This window comes from Sesamum indicum, linkage group LG10 (assembly GCF_000512975.1).
Source record: "Sesamum indicum cultivar Zhongzhi No. 13 linkage group LG10, S_indicum_v1.0, whole genome shotgun sequence".
Classification (NCBI taxonomy): Eukaryota; Viridiplantae; Streptophyta; class Magnoliopsida; order Lamiales; family Pedaliaceae; genus Sesamum; species Sesamum indicum.
In genome coordinates, this window is record NC_026154.1 from 15656119 (window position 1) to 15679367 (window position 23249).

At 35.1% G+C, this 23249-nt stretch overlaps 6 protein-coding genes and 1 non-coding gene across 8 annotated transcripts; 2 read left to right on the forward strand and 5 right to left on the reverse strand.

Moving 5' to 3' along the window:
- Positions 2164–3143, forward strand: LOC105172721 (ethylene-responsive transcription factor ERF109-like). Its single transcript, XM_011094273.2, has one exon. It carries the CDS (start codon positions 2224–2226, stop codon positions 3031–3033), a length of 810 nt encoding a protein of 269 aa, XP_011092575.1. The 5' UTR covers positions 2164–2223; the 3' UTR covers positions 3034–3143.
- Positions 4796–6770, reverse strand: LOC105172722 (EKC/KEOPS complex subunit Tprkb). Its single transcript, XM_011094274.2, has 6 exons — positions 6572–6770; positions 5829–5895; positions 5622–5744; positions 5458–5541; positions 5257–5343; positions 4796–5125 (listed from the first exon to the last, which is right to left on the reverse strand). Exons 1-6 carry the CDS (start codon positions 6637–6639, stop codon positions 5039–5041), a joined length of 516 nt encoding a protein of 171 aa, XP_011092576.1. The 5' UTR covers positions 6640–6770; the 3' UTR covers positions 4796–5038.
- Positions 6814–6886, reverse strand: TRNAR-CCU. The gene has a single exon. It is a non-coding gene; the product is annotated as a tRNA-Arg (tRNA).
- LOC105172723 lies at positions 9483–10301 on the forward strand. The gene has a single exon (XM_011094275.2). The coding sequence runs from the start codon at positions 9599–9601 to the stop codon at positions 10034–10036; it is 438 nt and encodes a 145-aa protein (XP_011092577.1). The 5' UTR covers positions 9483–9598; the 3' UTR covers positions 10037–10301.
- LOC105172726 (B3 domain-containing protein Os01g0234100) lies at positions 10372–13572 on the reverse strand. Of its 2 annotated transcripts, XM_011094278.2 has the most exons (7): positions 13214–13572; positions 13032–13112; positions 12253–12287; positions 11980–12142; positions 11700–11906; positions 11424–11514; positions 10372–11335 (listed from the first exon to the last, which is right to left on the reverse strand). In XM_011094278.2, exons 1-7 carry the CDS (start codon positions 13271–13273, stop codon positions 10593–10595), a joined length of 1380 nt encoding a protein of 459 aa, XP_011092580.1. In that variant the 5' UTR covers positions 13274–13572; the 3' UTR covers positions 10372–10592. The 2 variants fall into 2 exon arrangements, with proteins under 2 accessions (XP_011092580.1, XP_011092583.1); XM_011094281.2 differs by lacking the exon at positions 13214–13572 and having other exon boundaries at positions 12253–12319; positions 13032–13050.
- Positions 13735–17864, reverse strand: LOC105172725. The gene is made up of 7 exons (XM_011094277.2): positions 17495–17864; positions 17069–17126; positions 16672–16752; positions 16333–16368; positions 16005–16244; positions 15775–15916; positions 13735–14857 (listed from the first exon to the last, which is right to left on the reverse strand). Exons 1-7 carry the CDS (start codon positions 17671–17673, stop codon positions 14379–14381), a joined length of 1215 nt encoding a protein of 404 aa, XP_011092579.1. The 5' UTR covers positions 17674–17864; the 3' UTR covers positions 13735–14378.
- Positions 20544–22162, reverse strand: LOC105172727 (cyclin-dependent kinase inhibitor 7). Its single transcript, XM_011094282.2, has 4 exons — positions 21788–22162; positions 21605–21669; positions 21072–21281; positions 20544–20891 (listed from the first exon to the last, which is right to left on the reverse strand). Exons 1-4 carry the CDS (start codon positions 22016–22018, stop codon positions 20822–20824), a joined length of 576 nt encoding a protein of 191 aa, XP_011092584.1. The 5' UTR covers positions 22019–22162; the 3' UTR covers positions 20544–20821.

Here is a 23249-nt window from a genome sequence, read left to right on the forward strand (position 1 = left end):
CAATTTTATTTTGATTATTTTACTGCTATTATTATAATCTTAATTCAACTTTATTGTTTTTAATTTATTTTTAAAATTATATATTGAAAGTTGATATTGGTGTTTTCAGATAATTTGAATAATTTAACAATAATCAAATTTACACTTTCACATGTTTAATATTTTAAATTTTTTATATTTTATTTGCTATATCATCAAATTATATTATTCCGGTCACATATTATTATATTATTCTGGTCATATATTATTATTTGAATTAACAATTCTTTTTGTAATATTTTTAAAAAATAAATATGAAACATATTAATCAAATATAATTTGTTGTTTTTTGCTAAAAAATAATTACTATTGACAAACAAGTGAAATAATAAGCAAAAGAAAGTATCTTTTTTAACACATAAGGACAAAATTGGTCTTTAACCAATTTTGTTGATTTTAGAAGTGATCTTTTTTCAAACACTATCGAATTTAATTTTTATCTATTTTTTACTTTTTTTTTACAAACACTATCCACTTTTAATTTTTTTTACAAATATAAAAATAAAAGTGTTTGCAAACACTCCCTAAATTTTCTACTATAAAGAATAGGAGAAATTGCGTAAAGTCCCCCTATGTTTTTAAAATTTAGCTAAAAGCTCCATGCGTTAAAAAATTAAGCAAAAACTCCTTTTATTTTTTAAAATATTGCATACTCTCCCATTCCATTAAGTAAGTTTAACGGTGTTAAATTTTATTCTAAATTACCGATTATACTTTTCTTATATCAACCATTGATCTCAATAATTAGAAATAAACAACTCAAATTTTAAATATTTAAAATATTTTTTTTTTATTTATATAGTTAGTTATATATACACTAGAATATATATATATTATAATATATATATATATATACTATATTATAACTAACTATATAAATAAAAAAAAAATATTTTAAATATTTAAAATTTGAGTTGTTTATTTCTAATTATTGAGATCAATGGTTGATATAAGAAAAGTATAATCGGTAATTTAGAATAAAATTTAACACCGTTAAACTTACTTAATGGAATGGGAGAGTATGCAATATTTTAAAAAATAAAAGGAGTTTTTGCTTAATTTTTTAAATAAATAATTTAAAATAATTAATATAATTTGTTGGTATTTTGATATTTAATTAGTATATCTTATAAAAATAAAATTTATTAAAATATATTTTATTAATACTAATTTAATTTAATTAATAATATATAATTATTATAAGTGATTTTTATATTTTATATGAATTTTTAATTTATAATAATTTTAGAATATTAAATTTGTATTGTGTTTTTTAAATTAAAAATTTTAATTTTGTATACTGTTTAGTTGTTCTATATTTAAATTAATACTATTCATAATAAATATAATTTATTGTAATGTATTTGGACTCAATAAATAATTTAATTAATTAAATATATAATAAGATATATAAATAAAATAACATAAGTAGATTAATTTAAAATATATTTAAATATGAAAGAAAAGGGACAAAATAAACATTTACATACTTAAAAGTAATCCTCTAAAAGGCGTATGAAAGCGACTCTCCATTTGTTTTTAATAGAGATGGGATTTTGTGGTGTATTTTACAAAATATAAGAGGTTTTTGCCTATTAAATTAATATAGGGGATTTTCACACTATTTTTATCAAATAAAAGGAGAGTATTATACAATTTATCTTAAAAAATATAAAAATCTTAGAATTGAATACAAAATGATAGCCATTTCAAAATAAAAATAGTAAAAAATAGAAAGTTGGGACATGAAGTGAATTTAAGTGGAGTGTAGGAGTGGACATTGTTGTCTGAAGTGAGAAAAATAAAACCCACAACCCCATTGCTCTCTCATCTTATCATAAACCCACCAGCCATTGCCCCATTCTCTTCACTTTTCATTTTCATAAATCTCTTTGACCCTTTTCCCCACCGTCTACAATTTGACAGTCAAAAGTGATGCAACCGTGTGAACATGAACTCACACTGCCACCTCATCATTCTTACACCACAATTCATCACCATCAATTCCCCACGTTCCAACACTGCCAGCTTCTCTCTACTCTACTACGACCAGATCAAACTACCCCGTGTAAAAGTAGTGTTTCAGACTCCTACATTTACTTTTATATATACATATATATATGTTTGACCCTATTAGGCTTCAAAACAATTTCTTCACATAGTCAGCTCTTACAGTCGGAACACATGCACGGGTCAAGTAAAAGAACCAAGCAAGAAGACAGGAACAGCAGCAGCAGCAGCAGCAGCAGCTCCATGGACCACCGTCCGCCCCGGCTAAGCTGTGAAGACGAAGTTTCCATCATGGTGGCTGCCTTAGAGACTGTCATAGCAGGGACTGCCACCCATGACTTTGATATTTGGTCGCATTCACTACGCTCCTCCTCCGCTGGGGCTGCCGCTTCTGACAGGTTTTTATCTGTTTCTCAAGAGATGGAGACTTGCGGGTTTTGCAGGATAAAGGGGTGTTTGGGCTGTAATTTCTTTGAGGAGGAAAAGAGTATTAATAACAGTAGCAGCAGTGGTCCGCCGGCCGCGAAGAAGAGGAAAAAGAAGAATTACAGGGGTGTGAGGCAGCGGCCGTGGGGGAAATGGGCGGCGGAGATAAGGGACCCGCGCAGGGCCCAGCGTGTTTGGCTCGGGACCTTTGAGACGGCGGAGGATGCAGCGCGTGCTTACGATAGAGCGGCGATTGAGTTCCGCGGTCCTAGAGCTAAGCTCAATTTCCCCTTCGCCGACTACACCACACTGGCGGCGCCGGTGGGGCTTCAGCATCAGGAAAATGTGGGGACTAATCGGACTGAACTGCGGAAGAAGAGACTGCATGAAAATGAAGGAGCGTCGGAAATTGGGTCGACGAGTAACAGCAATAACGAGAAGGATTTATGGGAGATGATGATGGGAGAAAATGAGATTGAAGAGTGGATGGGGATGACGGGGTTCAGTGGGGATTCAGCGGACTCTGCTAATGGCGGGAGTGTTCATGTTCATGTATAATAAGAAGAAGATGAAGAAGAAAGAGGATAATTACACTTTTATTCACGTTTGGTGTAATTACACGTAAATTTTTTATAGTCTGAAAAATTATATCTAGCATTTTTGAGGTTTGCTTACGTCTAACAAATTTAATGAATTTTTTACTAACGGGACACTTATATGTTAAACGAAATCAAACCTCTGGAGTGTTACATATAATTTTTTAAACTATGAAAAATTTATATGTACTAAACCAAATCTCAAGAGATGGGAGTATAATTATCCTTAATAATAATAATGTGGTGCATTATTAATTACAGTTACAGGGGCTGCTCTTTTTTGAAAAATTTTGAGTTCAAATTTGAGTTGCTCTCTCTTTTGTAGTTAGTCCTCAGTATACTTTTACTTAAGAGAGAGAGAGATGTACCAAAAGAAGAAGAGTTAGATAAGATGATGTTGCCTGTAAATTGCAGTTTATGGGACATACAAGAATGTTATAGGGGGAAATATAACTACACTTTTATGAATTTTTATTTGAAATTGTTAGGACGATACATAATTAATAACAGAAAAATTAGCGGTACAAAATATAATATCGAGGGATAGATAAATATAGATAAAATATTAGTTATATGATTAATTCAGATTATCTAATCTAGATTTAAAGTATTGGGATAGCCGTTCTTCAACTATAAATCTTTTTAAGTATTCAACCTTATTGATTATTTGATTGTGAATCTAAATTCGAAACTCATATTCTCACACTTTTCATAGTTTTCCAAAGTACTTCTAAAACTACTTTTCTACTATTAAAGTAATAATTTGCTCCCACAAGTTAAGAGACAACACATTAAGATTATATAAAATTACGTAAGAAAAGAAAGAAAGTCTGAACTTATTGAATATTGTATACAAACTTTTATGTCGGCCAAAAAGGAAATTAGAATTAAAAAAAGCAAAAAAGATAAGTATAAAAATTCTTCCTAAATGGGGTCCATTGGCTTCACCTGATATGGATAACGTTAAAGAGGTATATTCCTAAGTTTGGACTTGAACGTGTCTAATTGAGTCAACCAACACTCGCATATTTAACATGTGATTCAATCAAATATTATTCCCCCACACGACTTTACTGGTAATAATGATGATGAGGCTTTCAATTCATGTCAGTGCGCTTTTAAAATCAACCGTGTTTTGTTTTTGAGTCATATCAAAGCTGCAGCCTGCAGGTTGATGCCAGCTACATTCTTTTCTTCTTTGATTAGTTTGATGGCAAGTTTTTGGGGTCTACTGACTCAGATTTGTGATGTCACACTATGTTTTGCCCTTGCACATCAAGATGCAGTGCATAAATAAACATTTTGCCCCAAAAAAATTCTTATTCCCATCAATTTGATTAATGGAAATGGACTCAATTAAATAATATATGTAAATATATTTACTATGTGCTTAATCATTTTCTTTTTAAAAATGTTGCACTGATACATTTGTCATGCAATTACTTTTAATCTAACTAAACTTTGATTTAGACTACAATTTCCTATTATGTTGGTTCAATCATAAGGATAGATTTTCTTATGAAAGATTTATATATTTAGTTCTTTAAATTGATGTAAAGATTGCTTTACCAATGGATGTAATAATTGATTGAGAATAAGTATGTGAGTCTCCATTAATATAAATGAAGATTGATTAGTTCAGACCAAAGTAATTGACATATAAGAGTTCGTACTATAATTTCATCATGATAATAATCAAATCTGTCCCTTTTTCTTCAAAAAAGATGAATATATAAAAGAGATGGTTGAAAAACAAAGGAAATGTGGAATCATATTGTGCAAGTATTCTTTCAAAATGCATTTTTGTGACAACTTCTATGAATGAAGTTCCTAGATAAATTAGATTAAGGTCACTCCGAAAGAACATGGTTTTAAGTGGCATCTTCATCTCCTAAGTTTCAGCAGACATCAATCCAATAAAGGGAAAATCATGGTACAAAATTATACAGCAGATGCAGATTTTCTCCTCACAACGCATCGCGTGCAGCAATCCTGCATGTTATGGCATCTGATACTGAAGATATCCCCAACTCCAACGCTGATATTTTATAGTGCTGGTGGATCCAAAACAAACATAAATACTCCGATCAATCACCAATGTAGAATACAACATGTTACTATAAAATTAGCACTGCACACACATATCAACGGAGGGAGCGAGAGAGAGAGAGAGAGTAGAACAAACCTTCTGTATCTGGGATTGATCAGCTCGCCCTGCCAATTCCTCCAACCCCATCTCAGTCCCCTTGACAAGTCCCTTTATGACTGTCATCTGGGGCACAACAGTGAAGTTATTTTCCTTATCAGTCTTTTATGTGAAGCAAAGAAAAGCTCAAAAAGTGATGGGAGATGGCAAATTCATAATTCATGAATGCAACAGTCTCACCTCATCAGAGGAAGCACCAAAACGAGCTACAAGAATGTAACTCGTGCTGTCAGATATGCCGCACCTTTTTAAGGACTCTGATATCTGGTACAAGCAGTAGAAAGATATAACTCAAGTACAAAATACACAAAGGATGATCGATGAGGAAAAAAAACCTTTCTTACATGTTTAGAGCCCGAGTAATTGTAAACAATCTCTGAATGAAGAGTGCGGGTCGTCAACGACTCTCGTGACTTAGCTACATGCGTCTTATATGCAGAAGCAAGAACAGGGAAAACATCTGGTATCTATCTCAATTGCAAGTGATAAATATCAGGGAACCAAAACTACAAAAATGAGGACGAGTTAATTTCATAACGCCTTCCACTTACTAGTGAAGCATTGAGAAATGCTACTTCTGGTTCCAAAGTTCCCGCTTGCATCAAATCCAGAAGTTCTCTGCATACAAACACTGTGAGCTTTAAAGATTTCCGTCAAGCCATAACAGTGAGATGTTCACTGCCAAAACGGACATGCAGCACAAGGAGTATATGAATGACACAGTTTCATAGCTGAAACAGAAACAACTTTGTTTCATTGCATCACACGGTTTCTTAGCCATATGATGAGGATAGTCTCCATCGTGGTACAAAATTTGATTACTGCTGGATTGGCAATCCAAACGCGCAACGCTGGAAACAAGACTCGTCATCCCAAGAAAAACAGAAGCAGCAAATAGCAAATTCAATCAAATTCAGCTGGTATTATGAGAATTATCATAGTTTCTGAATACTTTCAGGTAAGACCTTGAATCATAGGAACAAGTAGAAGTTCAGAAATTAAACCAAAACCGCAAACCCATAATTCTGGAAACAAATGTATTCTACCACAACTTTTAATTTTCTCATCCAATGAACTGAAACTTTCAAATTGCCAGCAAGTAAAAATAAACATGAAATGGCATCTTCAATTACCAAGTACAGCAGCAATATATTTCTTCGCGAATAAGCAAAATTTATTCAATATTTCCAAAAGAAACAGAAAGTGAGAGAAAGGAAAAAAAAAAAAAAAAACTTAAAGTGACAATTCTGCAATTGCAATGGACAGACGTTGACAGAAAAGAAGAGAAGCGTACTTGGAGTTGGTGACATCGGCGAAGAGAGCAAGAGATAGAGTGGCACCGCCGACGTCGAATGTCTTCATATCTGCTTGCCGGAATTGAACTGAAGCAAGCAAAAATAAATTAATCGAGTTTCTATTAAAGAAATTTGGGAATTGAGGGTGCGTGTACGGCGAATATGGAAACTAGGGTTTAGTGCTGGAAACAAAATTAAAGAGGAAAAATCTATCTACGGGGAAAAAACAATATAAATTAATCGCGCCAGGTAGGGGTCGAACCTACGACTTTCTGCTTAGGAAACAGACGCTCTATCCACTGAGCTACAGGCGCTGTTTGCTGTCACCTATCGACTTTATTATCAAAAAATGGACATAAAGGTTAAGATAGAAACCTAGTACGAAGAGCTTTCACAAAGATAAAGTTGCCTCAAATAAGACTTCAAAATGTCAAATAAGACAAGAATTCACGTACCCATAATCGTCAATTTTCCAACACTAGGAATATTGAAATCACAACATGTGGGACACTACAAGTACAACAATTTTGTCCTATAAGTACCTATAACTATTTTGGGCCAAAACACATCATTTTGATTAAGAGGATTATTTCCCTCGATCCTGCACCTGACTAAAGTATAAAAGGTTTTAGCTTGAGACCTCCTAGTAAATCTGTTCATTTTTTTAGTTTTTAAAACTTTTGAATCAAACTATTTTGGTCATCACGATCTCTGACCCAGAAACTAACTTATCCACAAAATAATACTACAATGATGGAGAAGTGTCGTAAATATAAGCAGCATATATACAGTGTACTAAACCACTTGCACAAAACAATAGCTTGATGTAATAATAATATAGCAAAAATGGTGGAGGAGAACAAGAGCAGCAGATAACATAGGAATAGTGAGTAAAAGACAAAGTGTGTTGAGTAGATGGGAGACCAAAAGAAACAGAGTCCTAAGTCTCCTCCACCTTTTTATGCCCTTCTTTATGTGTAGTTCAAACTTTTTAGCAGCTTCAGTGAGTATAAGTATAGGGAATCAGCACATTTTGACTACTAATCCAGAGCAAAGTGGGAAGATCAACCATGTGACCTCCAGTTCTGCCCATCTATCTATTCAAATGGGAATCTTTCCCATCACACTTTGTATTTTTAATTGCTTTTGTCAAAATTCAGTGCCTAGATTTTGTGTTTCTATTATTAGCTCCCATGTGCCTATGCCATTGGAGTTTTCCTCACTTTGAGCTACACGATTTATCTATTTATGTTTGTTGGATCAGTTGGTAAAAACAGATCACTTTTAATTAAAATTATTATAGTCCCGATTTCATCTATCAATGCGTTAATGTATAATTTGTATGTATATCTTACGTATGATTTGAGGGCATAATATCCTAACAGTAATCGAAATTGAATCCATCCAAATTTTTTGTAATAAAAGGAATAGAGTTGATGGGGTTTGTTAAAAAATCCCTCGAGAAACATATTTACCCTCCAAAATAATAAGAATTATGAGATGGGACAAGAATCCTCGACTTGTTTACTCAAGTCAGGCGGTCTGATTAGTTAAGAGGTCTAGCTCTGCAGCCTCCACTATAATTTTAAGTGAACTAATTTAATTATCAAAAGGTTCTAGTAGAGTGTTGCCTCAACATACTTAACGATTTGTACTGCAGATTAATCCATCAGCTAAATTGAGGATTGAAAATGAACCCATCTGACATAGATCTCCAAATGAAGAGGTATCTAAGTCATCGACGATCTCGACTCGGATCAATTATAACTCTCTGAGTTGTACGAGAAATTTATGTCCTTTTTGTTGGGGGAGGGGGTTAAAGTAACAGTGAATCTTTTTGTTTTTTCCACATGATATAGGAATAAGTTATGAAGAAAACAATATTTATTGGGGTGAAAGCACATGAATGTGAAAACATAAAAGGTTAAATTTTGAGTATAGGATAATATTCAAAATGATAATAGATCTGATGAGGATTATTATATAGGCAGCATTCACTTTTCCCACACCGAAAGAACGCGATAATTGAGGTCATCTTGTCTTCATTAAGTCAAATAGTCTTTGATTAAAGGCTGCTCCCTTGTTTTTGTATCAAGCATGCATTTCACTAGCTTTGCCTTGATCTAGTGATTAAATTCATTCATTTTTTATTTGAATATCACGAATTTCGATCTCGTTAAAGACTTAAAATTATTTATAAATATATTATAATTTGGCAGTAATTTGTTTAAAATGTTTGATCTAATAAAAATTTGTGCCAAAATTCTTAATATGTCGATGGAGTTACTGTTACCAGAATAATTGAGTTTATTGTAAATGTATTAAGGTGAATTATACGTGGACCTCATTTGAAAATGAGAAATTACACTTCTTTCAAAGAAGTTCAAAAATTATACTTGTACCCCTTTGAAAATTCACTATTTACACTTGATTCCCTTTCGTTAGAGTTTGGATGAAAAATGTTGATATTAACAAAATAATTACATAAATTTCGGTGGACCCCTCATTTTAACATTCACATGTAATAATTGTGTAGTTAAAGGGAAAAGAAAATATAATGATTTTAACCTCACTCCATATATATATATATATATATATATTACATTATCTCTTTATAAGTACAAAAATATTCATGGAGAATGTTAAATGAGAGACAAAATTGAAAAAATATGTAATTTTATTCCATCGAATTAACCATATCTGAAGGGGGTCGGGAGTAAAAGAAAAATTTTAGAAGGAGTGTAACTATAATTTCGCATTTTCGAATGAGGTTTAAGTGTAATTCTGCTTGCAATGTTTGATGTAATGAAAAGTGTACTTAAATTTTAAAATATTGGTGGGTCTAAAGTGAGCAAGAGTTTTATGGAATGTGACATTTTTTGTGCATCAAAATGATGAAGCATGAAGTTCTACCTCCTATCCTATATAAGGACTCAGCACATTGCATGTGAACTCCAAGACCAGACCAAAAGAAGAAGAAAACACAAACATCAATACCCTTAACTTCTAGCTTCCTTGTAATCCCAATGGAATGCTTAAACATGTTTAGCAACGACAGCCTCTACAACAACATGGGTCCAAGAATCTCATTCTCAAATGATTTTGCTGATCCTCAACACCCCATCAACCTAGAAAACAGCTACAGAGAAGCACCTGCATCCTCAGACTTTGAGTTTTCTGTCCCTAGTTACACTATGATTTCTGCTGATGAGCTTTTCTGCAAGGGAAAGATGCTGCCCTCGAGAGGGAACTGCGTAAAAACTCCCACTCTCAGAGATCAGCTTCTTGCTGGAGACGATGATTGCGAGGAGATTGGACCGTCGAGGTTAGCTAAAAGTACGGGGCGGTGGAGGGAGCGATTAGGACTAAAGAGATCACATAGTATTGTACCTAAGAAAGCGGGTAAGAATAGCGATGGAGGTTTAGAAAGAATCGATGAAATGAAGATCCCGGAAATGGCTTAAGGTGAGGGGATAGCCAGTGAGAATTAGTTGATTTTGGTGTATATTCATTGGGGTTGGGGAGGAAGATTTTTTATGTTGTTGCTGCTGCTGTTGATGTTAGAGAATATTGATTTCAGGTTTGGACTAATGTAGAGTGAAAGTCAGTTGTTGTTTTTGATCCCTCTTCCTCAACTATTAACCTGTGTACAATGTAAAATCTTTCTGATTCAGTAGTTCGGTCTTGGCTTGACATTGTAAGAAAAAAATTGAACCTGGGTTGTATTAACTCGGTTTAAATATTCCTGTTCTAAGTGGGTCGCATTTCTTGTCCAAATACAAGAAACCAGACATATTTCAAGGAACCAAAAATATATGCTCATAAACCTTGTCAGCAGATAGACTACATAACAAATTCACAAAAGATATACAGCCTAGTACTGTTTCTGCATTTGGGTTGTCCTACCAATCTTTGGGACGAACAAAAGAAAACATTACATCGTCAGAAATTTGTATTGCTATTAACTTTGCGATGTCCACGAGGACAACTATCTAAGCTAACTGACGAATGAGAGAGCTCTCACCATGGAGCACCAGCGACCTCCTTAAACAAAAAACCAAGCTCCTCATTTTTCACTTTAAGGGCAGCAATCTCGGAATCTAGTTTTTCTATCAACAATCTAATGTTCGAAAGTTTCTCGTTGAGGCTTCTCATCTCATCCTCTGCTGCAGCTCTCTCAGTTCTCTTCAGTTCAATAACAGTTTGGGATTCACAAGAAAGACTTACTAGTTTATGTATCCGCGCACGTAAAAAACCAACCGTCATTCCTAAATCATCAAAAGCTTTCAGAGTTTTGTCCCAACTTTCAAAGTGATTAGAACCCATGTTAGGATTAGCCACTCGGATAGCATCAGCTATGTTGATCGTCTCTAAGATCATACCAGCAGCCAACTTACTGTTAAGGCCCGGGATAACTTTCTCGTGAAGAAACGAGCTTTGGCTGCGGCAGAGCTCATAGTACTTTGTTCTGAGATGCATTGGTAGCTCAGAGTCGAGAACTAGGCCGTCGACGTGAATGTTGAAATCTTCAAAGCACCCTACGTCTTTGAAACTGAGAAGAGACTCTGCAAACTTGATGCCATCCATGATTTCTGGACCGAAACTTTCGCCACCATCACCAGATTGATCTGGAGCAGGCTGATTCATAGGAATTGATCCACCATCATTCTTTTGGCTATTATCCACTGCAAGAGGCTCCATATATTTCTCCGCGGCTGTTTCACTAATCCCTGCATTTTCTTCCAGTTTTTCTTCCATTTTCACTACATTATTTTCAGTGAAATTGTAAGATCCCTTTCTTGGGTGTCTGAGAAATAATATAAGTAAACACTGCAATGTGGAATCACAAACCTGCGTTGATTGGCCCGGTTTGAAAATCTAGGTTTAGAAGGGTAATAGCCCCATCAACTTCCGATAATCTTCTTGCTCTCACAATGTACAGCTTAATAAAACAAACCAGCAGACAGTCAACGAAAACTTTTCAACACACAAGATGAAATGCTTGAAACTTGGAACGCTTACACCGATCACCTCTTACCTCTCACACTCATATGAACTTCCAACAACAAAAATGGAAACAAACAAAAACAAGGATATAATAAGATTGAGACTAAAGGTATAAATTACCTTAAACTTGCATGGCTTGATCAGTTGAAAAACCACAACATCGCCCTCGAGCAATTTGTGTTCAATGGAGAAACCTCTCCATCCACCGCTTAGTCCCGTTTTATGCACCAAGTACTTTACATGGTACTCTTCTTCATTTTCATCAACCAAAACCATCATTTCATCACCCTTCGGTAGATGGCCATCACAGAACTTTTTCGGCAAACCCTGTAATGTAAAGAAAGCTGGTATTGAGAAGTTCTTCCCTCATTTCCAGAGCGTGCATACAACATCAACTCACCAGCCAGAATCCACCAGAGACGTGTGATCTGAGCATAAGTTTCAAAAAACTAGGAAAATGTGGGGACAGATTTGCTTGGACCTCTTTTGCTCTCTCCATAGCTGAGGTTGTGACACTGTCACGGCTATGATGATCACTAGTTGTCTCCACCTTGGGTGGATGACTGTAAGAACAGAGAAAAATTGTACAAGAAAACAAATACAGTTATGAGAACCACTTCCTCGTGGAAGATAATCTTTGTAAGAATTTATAACATTAAGCTTAGTAGCTTACCATGTAATAGGTCTTGCATTAATTACGGATTCTCCCTGCTCGAGTATTTAAACGAATTTGTCAAAAGCTGATCCAAGAATTAGCAGTACAGCAACAGAATAAATATGATTGACGGAAGTCATCAAGGGGCAAAAAGGCGTGGTAATAATGTAGAAGGGATTGTCCCACTTAAAACCTTGATTTGAACAACATGACAAAAAAATGAAGTGAACAAATGATGTCTTGGTAACATACACAACTTACACCAAATGGCCTAAAACTGCCTCTCTCTTCATCACATAAGGTAACCAAATATAAAGCATGTTTTCAGCAAAATGTGACTGGCCAACAACTTTGTCTAGATCCAACCAAAACATTTCTTCACGCAGCAAACACCTAAACACACACACACACACACACGCTTATTTATCCATTATTAAGTAGGGGGGGATTAAAAATTTATGTAATTTCTATTGCTATTGTCATTATTTTTCATCCAAATCCTAACAGATGACAGGCGTAAAAGGAGATTTTTCGTAGGGAGCGCAATCGTAATTTCAAAACTTTTTTGAGGACTGTGTAATTTCGCATTTTCAAAGGCGTTTCAGTGTAATTAGCCCTTATTATTTAAATTTATCCTTCGGACAACTACAAATGGTCAAATAGCAAGTAGCAATCCACCCCCAGAAAACAGAGATAAAGGGATAGTTGAAAAATTAAAAACAAGGGATTACTGTGAGTCATACATAACATGGAAAACTAATATAAATGAAGATTCTTGTAATAATGAAGATCCTCACATCCTTGTAATTGTTGTCAAGACTCATTAGCCTCTGCTTTACCAGCTTTCTCTTAAACTCCCATGCCAGCTTCTGCTTAAGCTGTTAACATTGAGCAAACACCCATTTTTTTATAGCATAAAATATGTCAAAATTAGCATTTTTCTAGAGAGAGAGGGAGAGAGAGAGAGAGAGAGAGTAACCTTGGATTTGGAAGAAGAAACAGGGCTTCGATTGGAACTACTGATCCGAGCGATGGCCATAGTTCTTGTCTTTGCTTCTCAGTTCTCACAGGAGAGACGTAGAGGAGCGCATTCTATCATAGTAAGTATCGACCGTTGAGTTCAAAAATCTGCAGAGTTATGGAAAGTTATAAGAATTGAAATCATGGGGATTTGACAAGATTGTCAGACCATGTTTCTAGTTCCTCGGAGATGGCAACACAGCTAAAAACTCTCTTCATAAGTCCTCTGCTCCAGACAAAAACATAAAACCCGTTCATATATTTGAATTTGAATTAATATTCATCTGTTGCTACAATCTAGCTGTACTAGGTGGCATCATTGCGTAGGTAGTATGAAAAGAGGATTTTTCACTTTTTCCAATGTGACCCCGCCACTTCCACTTCTGCATGTCTTAGTTCAAATATTTTACTTGTGATTGTGTTTACATGTAATAAAAAATATTTACATAATTTAAGTAAAAATTAATATTCACATACATGTTTAGTACCTTTCCAGAATGGTCGCAGGGTGGTAGAAGCATTCAACCAAACATTATTACATAATTCTAATTACAATCACTGGCAGGTGAACATTGAAGACAAACATTCAACATTGCTTACACTTTTGGTATTTTACAGACTAGATTATACATTAATGTGGACGTATCACCTCCTGCTATCACAGTACAGCATTGTGAGCAAACTCAATAAGGAGATGATGACTTCCAACATATGGATCCAGTAATAATGCGTAAACCCCATGTACAGCAAGGCGACACAGGTGACCTTTTACATTTGAGCACATCACAAGTACCTGTAGGGAATTTCTTGGATGGACCGGACTCCATAACACAGTCGAATGAAGAGGGGAGGGGTGCATCGACTAAGACCAGTTCTGACTTCTGAGGCTTAAAGTACTATGTACATTCTGAGCAACGAGGTCAAGCTTTGTGGTAAGCTAAGGTAAGCTGCAATTCCATCAAAATCACCTGGCATATAATATAAAGCCATAATACCTGAATTTTCCTCGGGATTCCTGTGGTTAAAGCTAAAACTTGGTTTTGTGCTATATTCCCTCTATACAATTATGTTCGTGCGAAATTGAGAATCTGCAAGTGAACCATCATAGGTTGCCTCAAAAGTTCTCATAATCTTGACCTATGCTTAATGCCAGTAAAGGGTGACCGTCTACGAATAGAAGCAAATGGTTCACCGTTCAAGGAGCCCGAGAACTTAATATCCCATCCTTCAACATTCTTTGGAACACATACATCAAAAAGTATTTGCCCAAGAACAGTGTTTGTACTCATACGAGGGCTTGAGCGATGAGGTGACCTCTCTTTCCGCTCCTGTGGGGATCCAAATTCTCTGCTGTCTCGATACTCTGATGAACTTGGCAGGAAAAAATGGTCATTTGGACAAACTGCAACTCTTCTGAAACTTTGATTTGAGTCAACTGCTGCATTCTGGAGGTCACAAATTAAGTCTGAGATTTCATCATTCACACCGTCCATGCGAGATGTTTCCCCAAGTTTCTGAATTTTTGCAGAGAAAACTGAAACTGCCTGCTCAAGCAACTCAGTTATTGCAGCGGTGTACTTTACAGCTTGATGCCTGTCAAGACCTGTAACAGGGAAAGAAAGACCAAATTGAAATATGGGGGAAGTAGTCCTGAGAATAGCCGTCGAGATTCATATGTTGAACAAGCCAAAGACATAACTAGCAGTGTTAGGTGCCAGAATAAATTTAATCTAAGTGGCATGTCCGGAGATCATCAAACGGCAGAACAAAAATATTATTTAAATGATATGTTTCTTTCCAAGGCCGTCAACAAATAAAATGCTCAAAGAGGTAGATTCATGATTCATGAAAGCATAAAATGCTCAAAAAGGAGTATAAAAAAGTATAAAATGAACCATGATATTAAATATTCTATGATTCCTGCACCGAAACAAAAATAAGTAACACCAGAAAATGTAGCTTGTAGATATGTGGATGCTCCTAAAGAAGTCCCTTTCTCTACACTTCAGACACCCCAGACAAGGGACAACTCAAATGACTATGCTAGTGTAAAACGCAATGAAATAAATTAAAAATCAATATCATATGAGAACAAAGGCAAGCTGAAGAATACCGGAATGCTGGCAATTTCCTTGTATGTACTCTCAGGAAGTGGAAACCAAAGCAAAAGCAAGATATACTGGATAACTCTAAACTAGTTCTATATCCATATCAGGGTATACTACTTAAGTCAGTTCATGCCTTCAATAAGGATTTCTTGAGAATGAACTAATTTGCTTCAGGATTGATGCTTCGGTTGTTATCCAAAATATGCAATTTAGTTAGAGTTCCTTAGTGATAATGACCATAAAAAAGAACTTACAAATTACCGAGCTGTAGCAAATAGTAGACCCAACAAATCATTCATACGGCAGGTAGCTCTTAAGAAATCATATATCATCTTGACAAAAACTTGCCATAAGTTATACAGATCCAAATCAGTTCACATAATGAGGAGAATGAAACTGAATACAAACTGACCTGGATGGGCAGAGGCACTCCTAATCACAACCTTTACATTACCCCCCACATCCTGTAAATGCTGAGCAAATTTACATAGAGTTGAAAAAGGAGCCACATCATCATTTTCAGAGCATAAAATGAGAAAGGGGGCACCCAAACCCTACAGGTAAAAAATCAAAGGAATAGGAGGGTCAAAACAACAAATGTAAGTATATAATTTGGGAAATCACAGGTCAGCTGGAACTTACAACTGAGGAATGAAGTGTTTGCCAGTACTCTGCACGTTGGGATCCAAACCTGGTGAGGAATAAAGCATCCAAGCTCGAAGTAACACCTTTTGCAAACAATGATACAAGCTTTGATGTGCCAGGCATTTTGAGGATGGAGCGGTGCAAAGCAAACCGGGCACCCAAGTCACTAGTGAATTCTATGGGATCAGAATCGTAGATCTGGCCTGAGATGCAGCTTGCCACCAATCTACTGTCCTCCTTCATGAAACAACAAAAGGGCAACTAAAAAGAAGGTTTACCAATCCACCAACAACAATTCATTTATTAAAGTTCAAGGACAAATTACCATATCAAACTCCACTTCAGAACATCCTTCAATAATCTGCTTAAATTTGGAAAAGAAAAAAAATGTCAACATGACACGCCAAAGTAAGCAATGCGTACATTTTTTTAACTATACTGCTATATTCGAATTTGCTCCAAGTATGTCTAAAATGGAGGATTTCTTCTGTCTTTTCTAGAATACATAAAAGAGAACGGACTCAAAGAGACCAGCCCAGGGCCTAATTTAAATAAGTACATTGAAAATTCCAAAAGGAATGGTCTTAGAAACAAAGTACCAATGCACGAACTAGATCTATGTCAATGTGCATCAACCATGGAAACGCAAATCCATTCACTTTACCTGGAAAACCTTATACATGCAAGCTTTAGAACCACCAGCAAAAGTTGCAAGCACTACAGGGCATAGTCCACCTCTAAGCTCCTGTACATGTAAAACACACAGAATAAACAGCAAGTTTTATAAGAAATCTGCGGAGTCAAAATGCATCTAACAAATACAAGCTCTCCACATGGTGGTTATCTTTTCACTAACTCATAGCCAGGAAGCCAACAGGGTTCTCCAAACCCCAGAAAACGTCGGACAGAAATGCTTGTTGGATAATTCACATTGCTTTTCAAGCAACCTTTATAATGGACATAGCATCACAAATTCTTGACTTAAAGGAAAACACTTCAAATATATGCTTCTCATTCAATCTGCAAATTTTCTGTTACAGAAACATTGAGATAAGACTGACCTTAACAAGTTCACCAAGGACAGCAAAAGCAAGTGATGTAGCCCTCTCTGGAAAGAATCTGCAGAAAAATAGCTGACTGACTCTTGGTACGTCGTTCATAATGAGGAATTTGCTATTCAGAATTATAGGCTAAATCGAAACACCAAGTTTAATGAAAATCTAAGAAAAAATATCAAAAGGACCACTTCTGTTCTTTCAACTTGTCAAGATAATCAACTTTGTTTCTCCACTTATATTCACCGGTCAAGGAGTATAGCTCTAGTTTCTTCTGTAATCGAGATGTAGCTATTCAACATTTATCTTTTCTCAGCACCCACATAAACCACAACGTGCAGTCAAATAAGCCATAATTCTCTACTGAACTTCACTTACGACTACAATCACCACAATAAAACAAAACTTTAAATTACAGCGAGAAGAGCGTACGGATTGAGATAATCAGAGCGGCAAACAAGCGAGTTCCAACCCAGGGAAGAATAGATTCCAACAAAATCCGTCAATTGAGCTTCGCTAATGGAAACCCAAACGAAGAGCACGATTACTCCTTTCGCTTTAAACTCTTCTCCGTGACACCGCACCCAATAGAACCTCCCACCGCCGCTCATCGTGGCAAAAGCTCGCCGCGCTTCCCAGTCAATTTATCAGAATTTCTAAATGAATTTGGGAACAAATGAGGGGTTTTGTTTGTGACCGTTGGAGTGAAGGGGTGAGGTAAAGAGAAAATGGAGAGAGAAATATGTGACTAAGAGTTCTTGGTAGCGGCATAGTACGTTCCACCTCAGACGATGCGCACCTTGAGCGTATTATAAATAGATGCACTCGACTATCCTGCGCCGTACGGGCAGTAGATGTAGCTTAAACATTTGAGTCCATTTTGGGCTTCACGTTTGGTGGATCAGCCCAAATCATCATAACGATGTCCATTGGACCTCAGCTTGTGGGCCCACATTTTAGGCCGTATTTTGGGTCACGAGTGGCAATTGTGGTTTTAATAAACCATGATGAGGATTGGCGTCTCATCTCATTTATTTATGGGCTGAAAAATGGTGTAATTATATACATTTTATATAATTTAAAAAATTATATCTAGTATACTTCCATTTAATAAATAAATTCATATGTTAATCAGAATTCAGCGAATTTATAGATATTAAAAAAAGGGATAAAAGTATATATTTACTCAAGATTAATTTATTACTAACTTATGGTAGGTAAAATATAATTTTTTGTGATCAAATTTCTCTTCTATATCTTCATGAATTAATGCATGTGAGAAAATATATCTTTACCGTTATAAGGGTAGTTTAGTTAGAAAAAATTTGTTTGATCTACAATAAGTCAGTAATAAGTCAATGAAAAGTAAATATTAATTTTTATTTTATTTTTGTTAATATTCACAAAATTTTGTGAATATTGACTAACGGATGATCTATTTGTTAGATGGAAACAAACCTCAAGAGTACTAAATGAATTGTTCAAATTATGGGAGTTTACGTGTAATTATATAAAATCTTATAGAAAGGGAGCATAATCATCCCTTCATTTATAGTTTGATGAGATTTTATTCAAATATTAAAGTTTCATCAAGGTTTAAAAACTTTAAAATTTTAAAATCAAATTTGTCATTTTGCATAATAAATAAAATGATATTAAGTAGTAATACGAATTATATATAAAGTACCAACTCTTTATATTTTTGCCACAATATTATACTAAAAAAATTAATAGTAACGGGACATTATATGTTAATCAATTATAAATTAGTTGGTAAAATTAAGAGTGGATGATAATGAGAACTTAGTTTGTCATTATTATTTGAGGTGGCAATTGAGGAGATCTATGATATAACTATCAGTAATTTACCAAAAAAAACAAATTAATATTTAAATTTTTGTTATTAATAATTGATGATATATATATATTTATAATAACAATTTAGTCATAGTAGAGTGGCAACCCACCGTATGTTTATATTGTTATATATATATATTTATAATAACAATTTAGTCATAGTAGAGTGGCAACCCCCCGTATGTTTATATTGTTAATAGCCGATCATCCTTGAACATGCATTAATAAATGGTTAAAAGGAATGGGGGGAAAAGGGAAGATGGAGAGGAAATGCACTAAAAAGAAAAAGCAATGTGGGTCCACTTCACCAATCCCCAGGCCATATACCACTGGGCAAAGGGGGCACGAAGACCAACAATCTAGCTAGAGCTCCAGTTTGTCACCCAAATCAGGGAGATATATGTATTCTATTCTACTCTATTGTAGTGTATGTAGAAAGAAAAGAGATATATATAAATCAAAGGACCAACCTTCTTCCTCCATCCATCCCACTCATTCTTGATGATGATGATGATGATGGATGCTACCCAACTCAGTTGACAACCAACCACTCACTTCATCACGCCACGTGCATTACTACTCGTCCACTAATATATACATCCATGCTGAGACGACGACAATCCATCAATCTTCCTTACACTTGCTGCTCCTGCTGCATTCTTAATTAATTTGCATATACATCATCGCACACTCATTAGCTGCTAAACTAAGAATATATCTTCATACGATAGCATATATATCCATTATGATCATATAGTTAATACTATTACTCTAGTATTATATATGTACCTTTTGTTATAGTGCCTTGAAACTGAACGTCTGGAAATATAGAGTTGCGTATCCCCACTGTTAATTTCTGTCCTACACATATATCATAAATATATATATATATAACATAGTTAAAGTGATTGATCAATGGATCGATCATATTTGCTTTTGCTTTTCTTTTTTGTTTTTTTGGTTAATCTTGCATCTAGCTTACAAATTCAGGATAAAAACATGCAATGAGATGCTTGATTTTACCACACGAATCGGTACATTAAAATATCAGAAAAACAAACTTAATTATCCAACTAGTTTCTCCATATATGAACATGTCTGTTCAGATACGTAATTAATTAGGGAGATACGTAATTAGATATGGGTCATCACTTACTCAGATTAATCCAGGTGCAAAAGGACAAAGTTCTCAATCAAGCTTCAAAATCAATCCACGTGCCCCATGATACTGATCACATAATATATACACTGAAACATAGGACGTGTATATATATGTATGTACTCACATCCACATGCGTGTGTTTTCATGTCCACACTCTAGACAGGAAAAAGAGGGTTTTCTAGCTGTTCATGTTGTATCAACTCTTCTCTCTTCCAAATGGCTACAAAATCCGTACAAAAAATGCCAGACAACAAGAAAACGACCAAAATATGCCCAAACAAAGACAGCCTTTCAACTGATCAAAACCAAAATGATACCAACCATTAAAATCTTTGTTACTGAACTCGGTCCATCTGCCAATTAGAAGGAGCTCGAAAGAGTACATCGTCATAGTACAAAAACTTCCATTGAAGAAATCAACTCCAACTTCTTTACATAAATATGGAAATATGCTATACATTATGAACCAGATTACTTGGGTATTAGGAAATCTTGAAAGTGCGTTCTTCTGAAACAGGTGATCATCTAATTCAACTTAACCAGTACTGACAAAATAAGGAAAGGAGCAGGTATAAAAACGAATAAGAAAAATGGAAAATTCTAACTCAGGACAGAATTTGGTCACAATCTTATGACTATGTGATTGTTTGGTTCGACCAACATGACTTGGGTAAGAATTTTTCTGAGTAACAAGAATACCCTTTCTTTTTTTCTTTTTCTTTAGTCATAGTAATACACATTCAATGATGTAAACGAACCCACTGATACCTCCCTTCCAATGGAACGTCCTTCACTATATCATAGTTGTACCTGAAACCAACGGAAACCCATTTGATCAAATCACTACTCGATTTCCTTTTTCAGCAACAAGAATATTCAGGCAAGCAACCGCTAGAATGAGCTAGGTTTACATATGTTGATCAGAGATCCTCCTCATGTGAAACGTGGAAAGACATGTAACGATTGTATGATGAATATATATGTACTCACTTTTCAGCGAATCTTTTCTGCTCGTACTTTTCTGCTGCGGCGAAGAACTCCTCCAGCTCCGCCGCCGGTGGCGTCTTTGCCACAGAAGCTGGAAATTTCCCGTATGACGTTGGCGCCACAAGCGATGATTTCTTCGATGGTGCAGATGATGAGTCCATAACCATGAATTCTTCCGAGTCTGCGGAGAGCTCGCCTTTTGGAATCGCCTCTCTGATGAAAAATAGCAGTAAAACACAAAATTAAAACCCGCACTACATGATAAATGCTTCTGATATGAAACGGTGAAAGTTAAAAATTGAATGAATGCAATTAATATAATTCAATGTATTTTCACTCACCTGAAAATGGGCAACAAAGGGTTCATGTATGTAAAATACATACGATATCTCAATGTGCATGTATATATATATATAAAGACATACTCGCTGTGCATATATATGTATATATATCATTTATCCAAGTGCAGCAGATGAAACTGAAACTTTGGAAACTAGAAAATGAATAAATGCAAAATATTTTATTTTGATTATCACCTAAAAATGCCGTTGATGGACGTGGAAATTTCCATTCCGAAACCCTTGGTTTGCAAATCCACATTCTGAAAAAATTCCAAAAGAAAATCAATAAAAGCTGCACTCCAACCTTTTTTATAAACGAAAACTCGAATACAACTTTCTGACAAATACTAAAACTGAGTTCGAATTTTAAAATTTCACCTCCAGATCTGGTGATCTCGAACTCCTCCTCCCAACTTCAATCGACTCATCGTACTCATACCAACAGGAGGTCCTAGAAGTCGCCGGAGACGACGCATTCTGGACCAGTTCTACGTCGCCGGCGTACTCATTTTCAAGCTCACAGTACAACTTCCTCTTTTTACTGAAATTCAACCACATAACATCTTCCGTAGCTCTAATCCTCTCACATTTCTTCATGTACTCCCCCATCTCTGTCTCTCCCTATACATACATGTACATATATATAGACTCAAGGACAGATATTTGTGCTAATGTGTGTAAATATACGTATGTGTGTGTGTGTATGCTGATTATCAGAAGTACCTGCAAAAGCTGAAAGCTACAGAATTTTCATTTTCAGTGGCGGAGCTCACTACTAAAACTGGAAGAGAGGTAGGGGCAAAATGGGAAATCCTTCAAACGATGCTGATTTGATCCTACGGTAGAAATTAAACGAAGCGGTTACCGTAGCATGTGGTCCTGACTCCGTTACGGTGACAGTCACATGGGCCATGGCGGTGCCGTTACGAGAGATCGGGGATCCTATGGAGAATGACTGCTAACGAATCAACAAATACCTGAATGACGCGTAGAGGACCGGGTGACCGGGGCAGCCGGTTTCTTCACCGGGAATCTTTGTCATCACTCCTGGTTTTTGCTTAACCTAACTGAAAAATCAAAGTTTCATACACTTTATATTATATTTTAATTTAAATTACAATCAACTCTCTTAAAATTTATTATAATTATAATTAATATAAAATTATATACCGACAACTTCTAATAATAAATAGGACAGTGCGATTTTTATTTGTCCCGATCTTGTTTTTTCAAAAAATTTGGATATATATATATATGTATTAACTCTATAAAAAATTGTTCCATTCAAAAATAGAATAAATAATGAGATGGATGAAAATTTTCAATCAAAAATTTCATACAGCCCACTATGATAGATATTTTAAATAGGTCATATATAGATTATTAGATGAGAATATAATGAAACTCATAAGATAAATTTTGATGTTGCAATTTATAGTTGGGCAGCATACAAAAATAAATACCAAATTGAGTGATAGGACATGAGGGTGAGGGCGAGGCCAACTATAAATGGGATAAGACAATAAATGTGGTACCAACATTGGATTCCCAAAATTGAAGAATTGATGGATTTGGGCACAGTGGACGACCCCCTTAAACCAAGGGCACATTTGTCCTTGTCTATTTTTTATTTTAAATTCAATGATATATGTTATTATAGGTAAGTTATAATTACCTCATTTGAAATTTAAAATAATTATAAATGTCACTTATTTTTTGAAAAATTATAAACATTAAATAAAAAATAATTATTTAGTCTTTGGACTGTGAGGTGAGTTGGATATTACTACTTTATCCTTACTAATTTGTTTAAATAAAAAAATATTCTAAAAGGTGCTAA

What these genes read in the sequence shown, in the direction of transcription:
- LOC105172721 (XM_011094273.2), top strand. Translation starts at nt 2,224, where the DNA reads ATGCACGGGTCAAGTAAAAGAACCAAGCAAGAAGACAGGAACAGCAGC.
- LOC105172722 (XM_011094274.2), bottom strand. Translation starts at nt 6,639, where the DNA reads ATGAAGACATTCGACGTCGGCGGTGCCACTCTATCTCTTGCTCTCTTC. An exon ending in CATTTCTCAATGCTTCACTA is followed by an intron (nt 5,745 to 5,828) that starts GTAAGTGGAAGG and finishes CAATTGAGATAG; the next exon opens with ATACCAGATGTTTTCCCTGT. An exon ending in TTGGTGCTTCCTCTGATGAG is followed by an intron (nt 5,344 to 5,457) that starts GTGAGACTGTTG and finishes GTTGTGCCCCAG; the next exon opens with ATGACAGTCATAAAGGGACT.
- LOC105172723 (XM_011094275.2), top strand. Translation starts at nt 9,599, where the DNA reads ATGGAATGCTTAAACATGTTTAGCAACGACAGCCTCTACAACAACATG.
- LOC105172726 (XM_011094278.2), bottom strand. Translation starts at nt 13,273, where the DNA reads ATGGCCATCGCTCGGATCAGTAGTTCCAATCGAAGCCCTGTTTCTTCT. An exon ending in TTGACAACAATTACAAGGAT is followed by an intron (nt 12,288 to 13,031) that starts GTGAGGATCTTC and finishes ATACTCGAGCAG; the next exon opens with GGAGAATCCGTAATTAATGC. An exon ending in TCAAGCCATGCAAGTTTAAG is followed by an intron (nt 11,515 to 11,699) that starts GTAATTTATACC and finishes TGTTTTATTAAG; the next exon opens with CTGTACATTGTGAGAGCAAG.
- LOC105172725 (XM_011094277.2), bottom strand. Translation starts at nt 17,673, where the DNA reads ATGAGCGGCGGTGGGAGGTTCTATTGGGTGCGGTGTCACGGAGAAGAG. An exon ending in TCCTTGGTGAACTTGTTAAG is followed by an intron (nt 16,753 to 17,068) that starts GTCAGTCTTATC and finishes TTACATGTACAG; the next exon opens with GAGCTTAGAGGTGGACTATG. An exon ending in CTGAAGTGGAGTTTGATATG is followed by an intron (nt 16,245 to 16,332) that starts GTAATTTGTCCT and finishes TGTTTCATGAAG; the next exon opens with GAGGACAGTAGATTGGTGGC.
- LOC105172727 (XM_011094282.2), bottom strand. Translation starts at nt 22,018, where the DNA reads ATGGGGGAGTACATGAAGAAATGTGAGAGGATTAGAGCTACGGAAGAT. An exon ending in CGAGATCACCAGATCTGGAG is followed by an intron (nt 21,670 to 21,787) that starts GTGAAATTTTAA and finishes GAATTTTTTCAG; the next exon opens with AATGTGGATTTGCAAACCAA. An exon ending in TCCATCAACGGCATTTTTAG is followed by an intron (nt 21,282 to 21,604) that starts GTGATAATCAAA and finishes ATTTTTCATCAG; the next exon opens with AGAGGCGATTCCAAAAGGCG.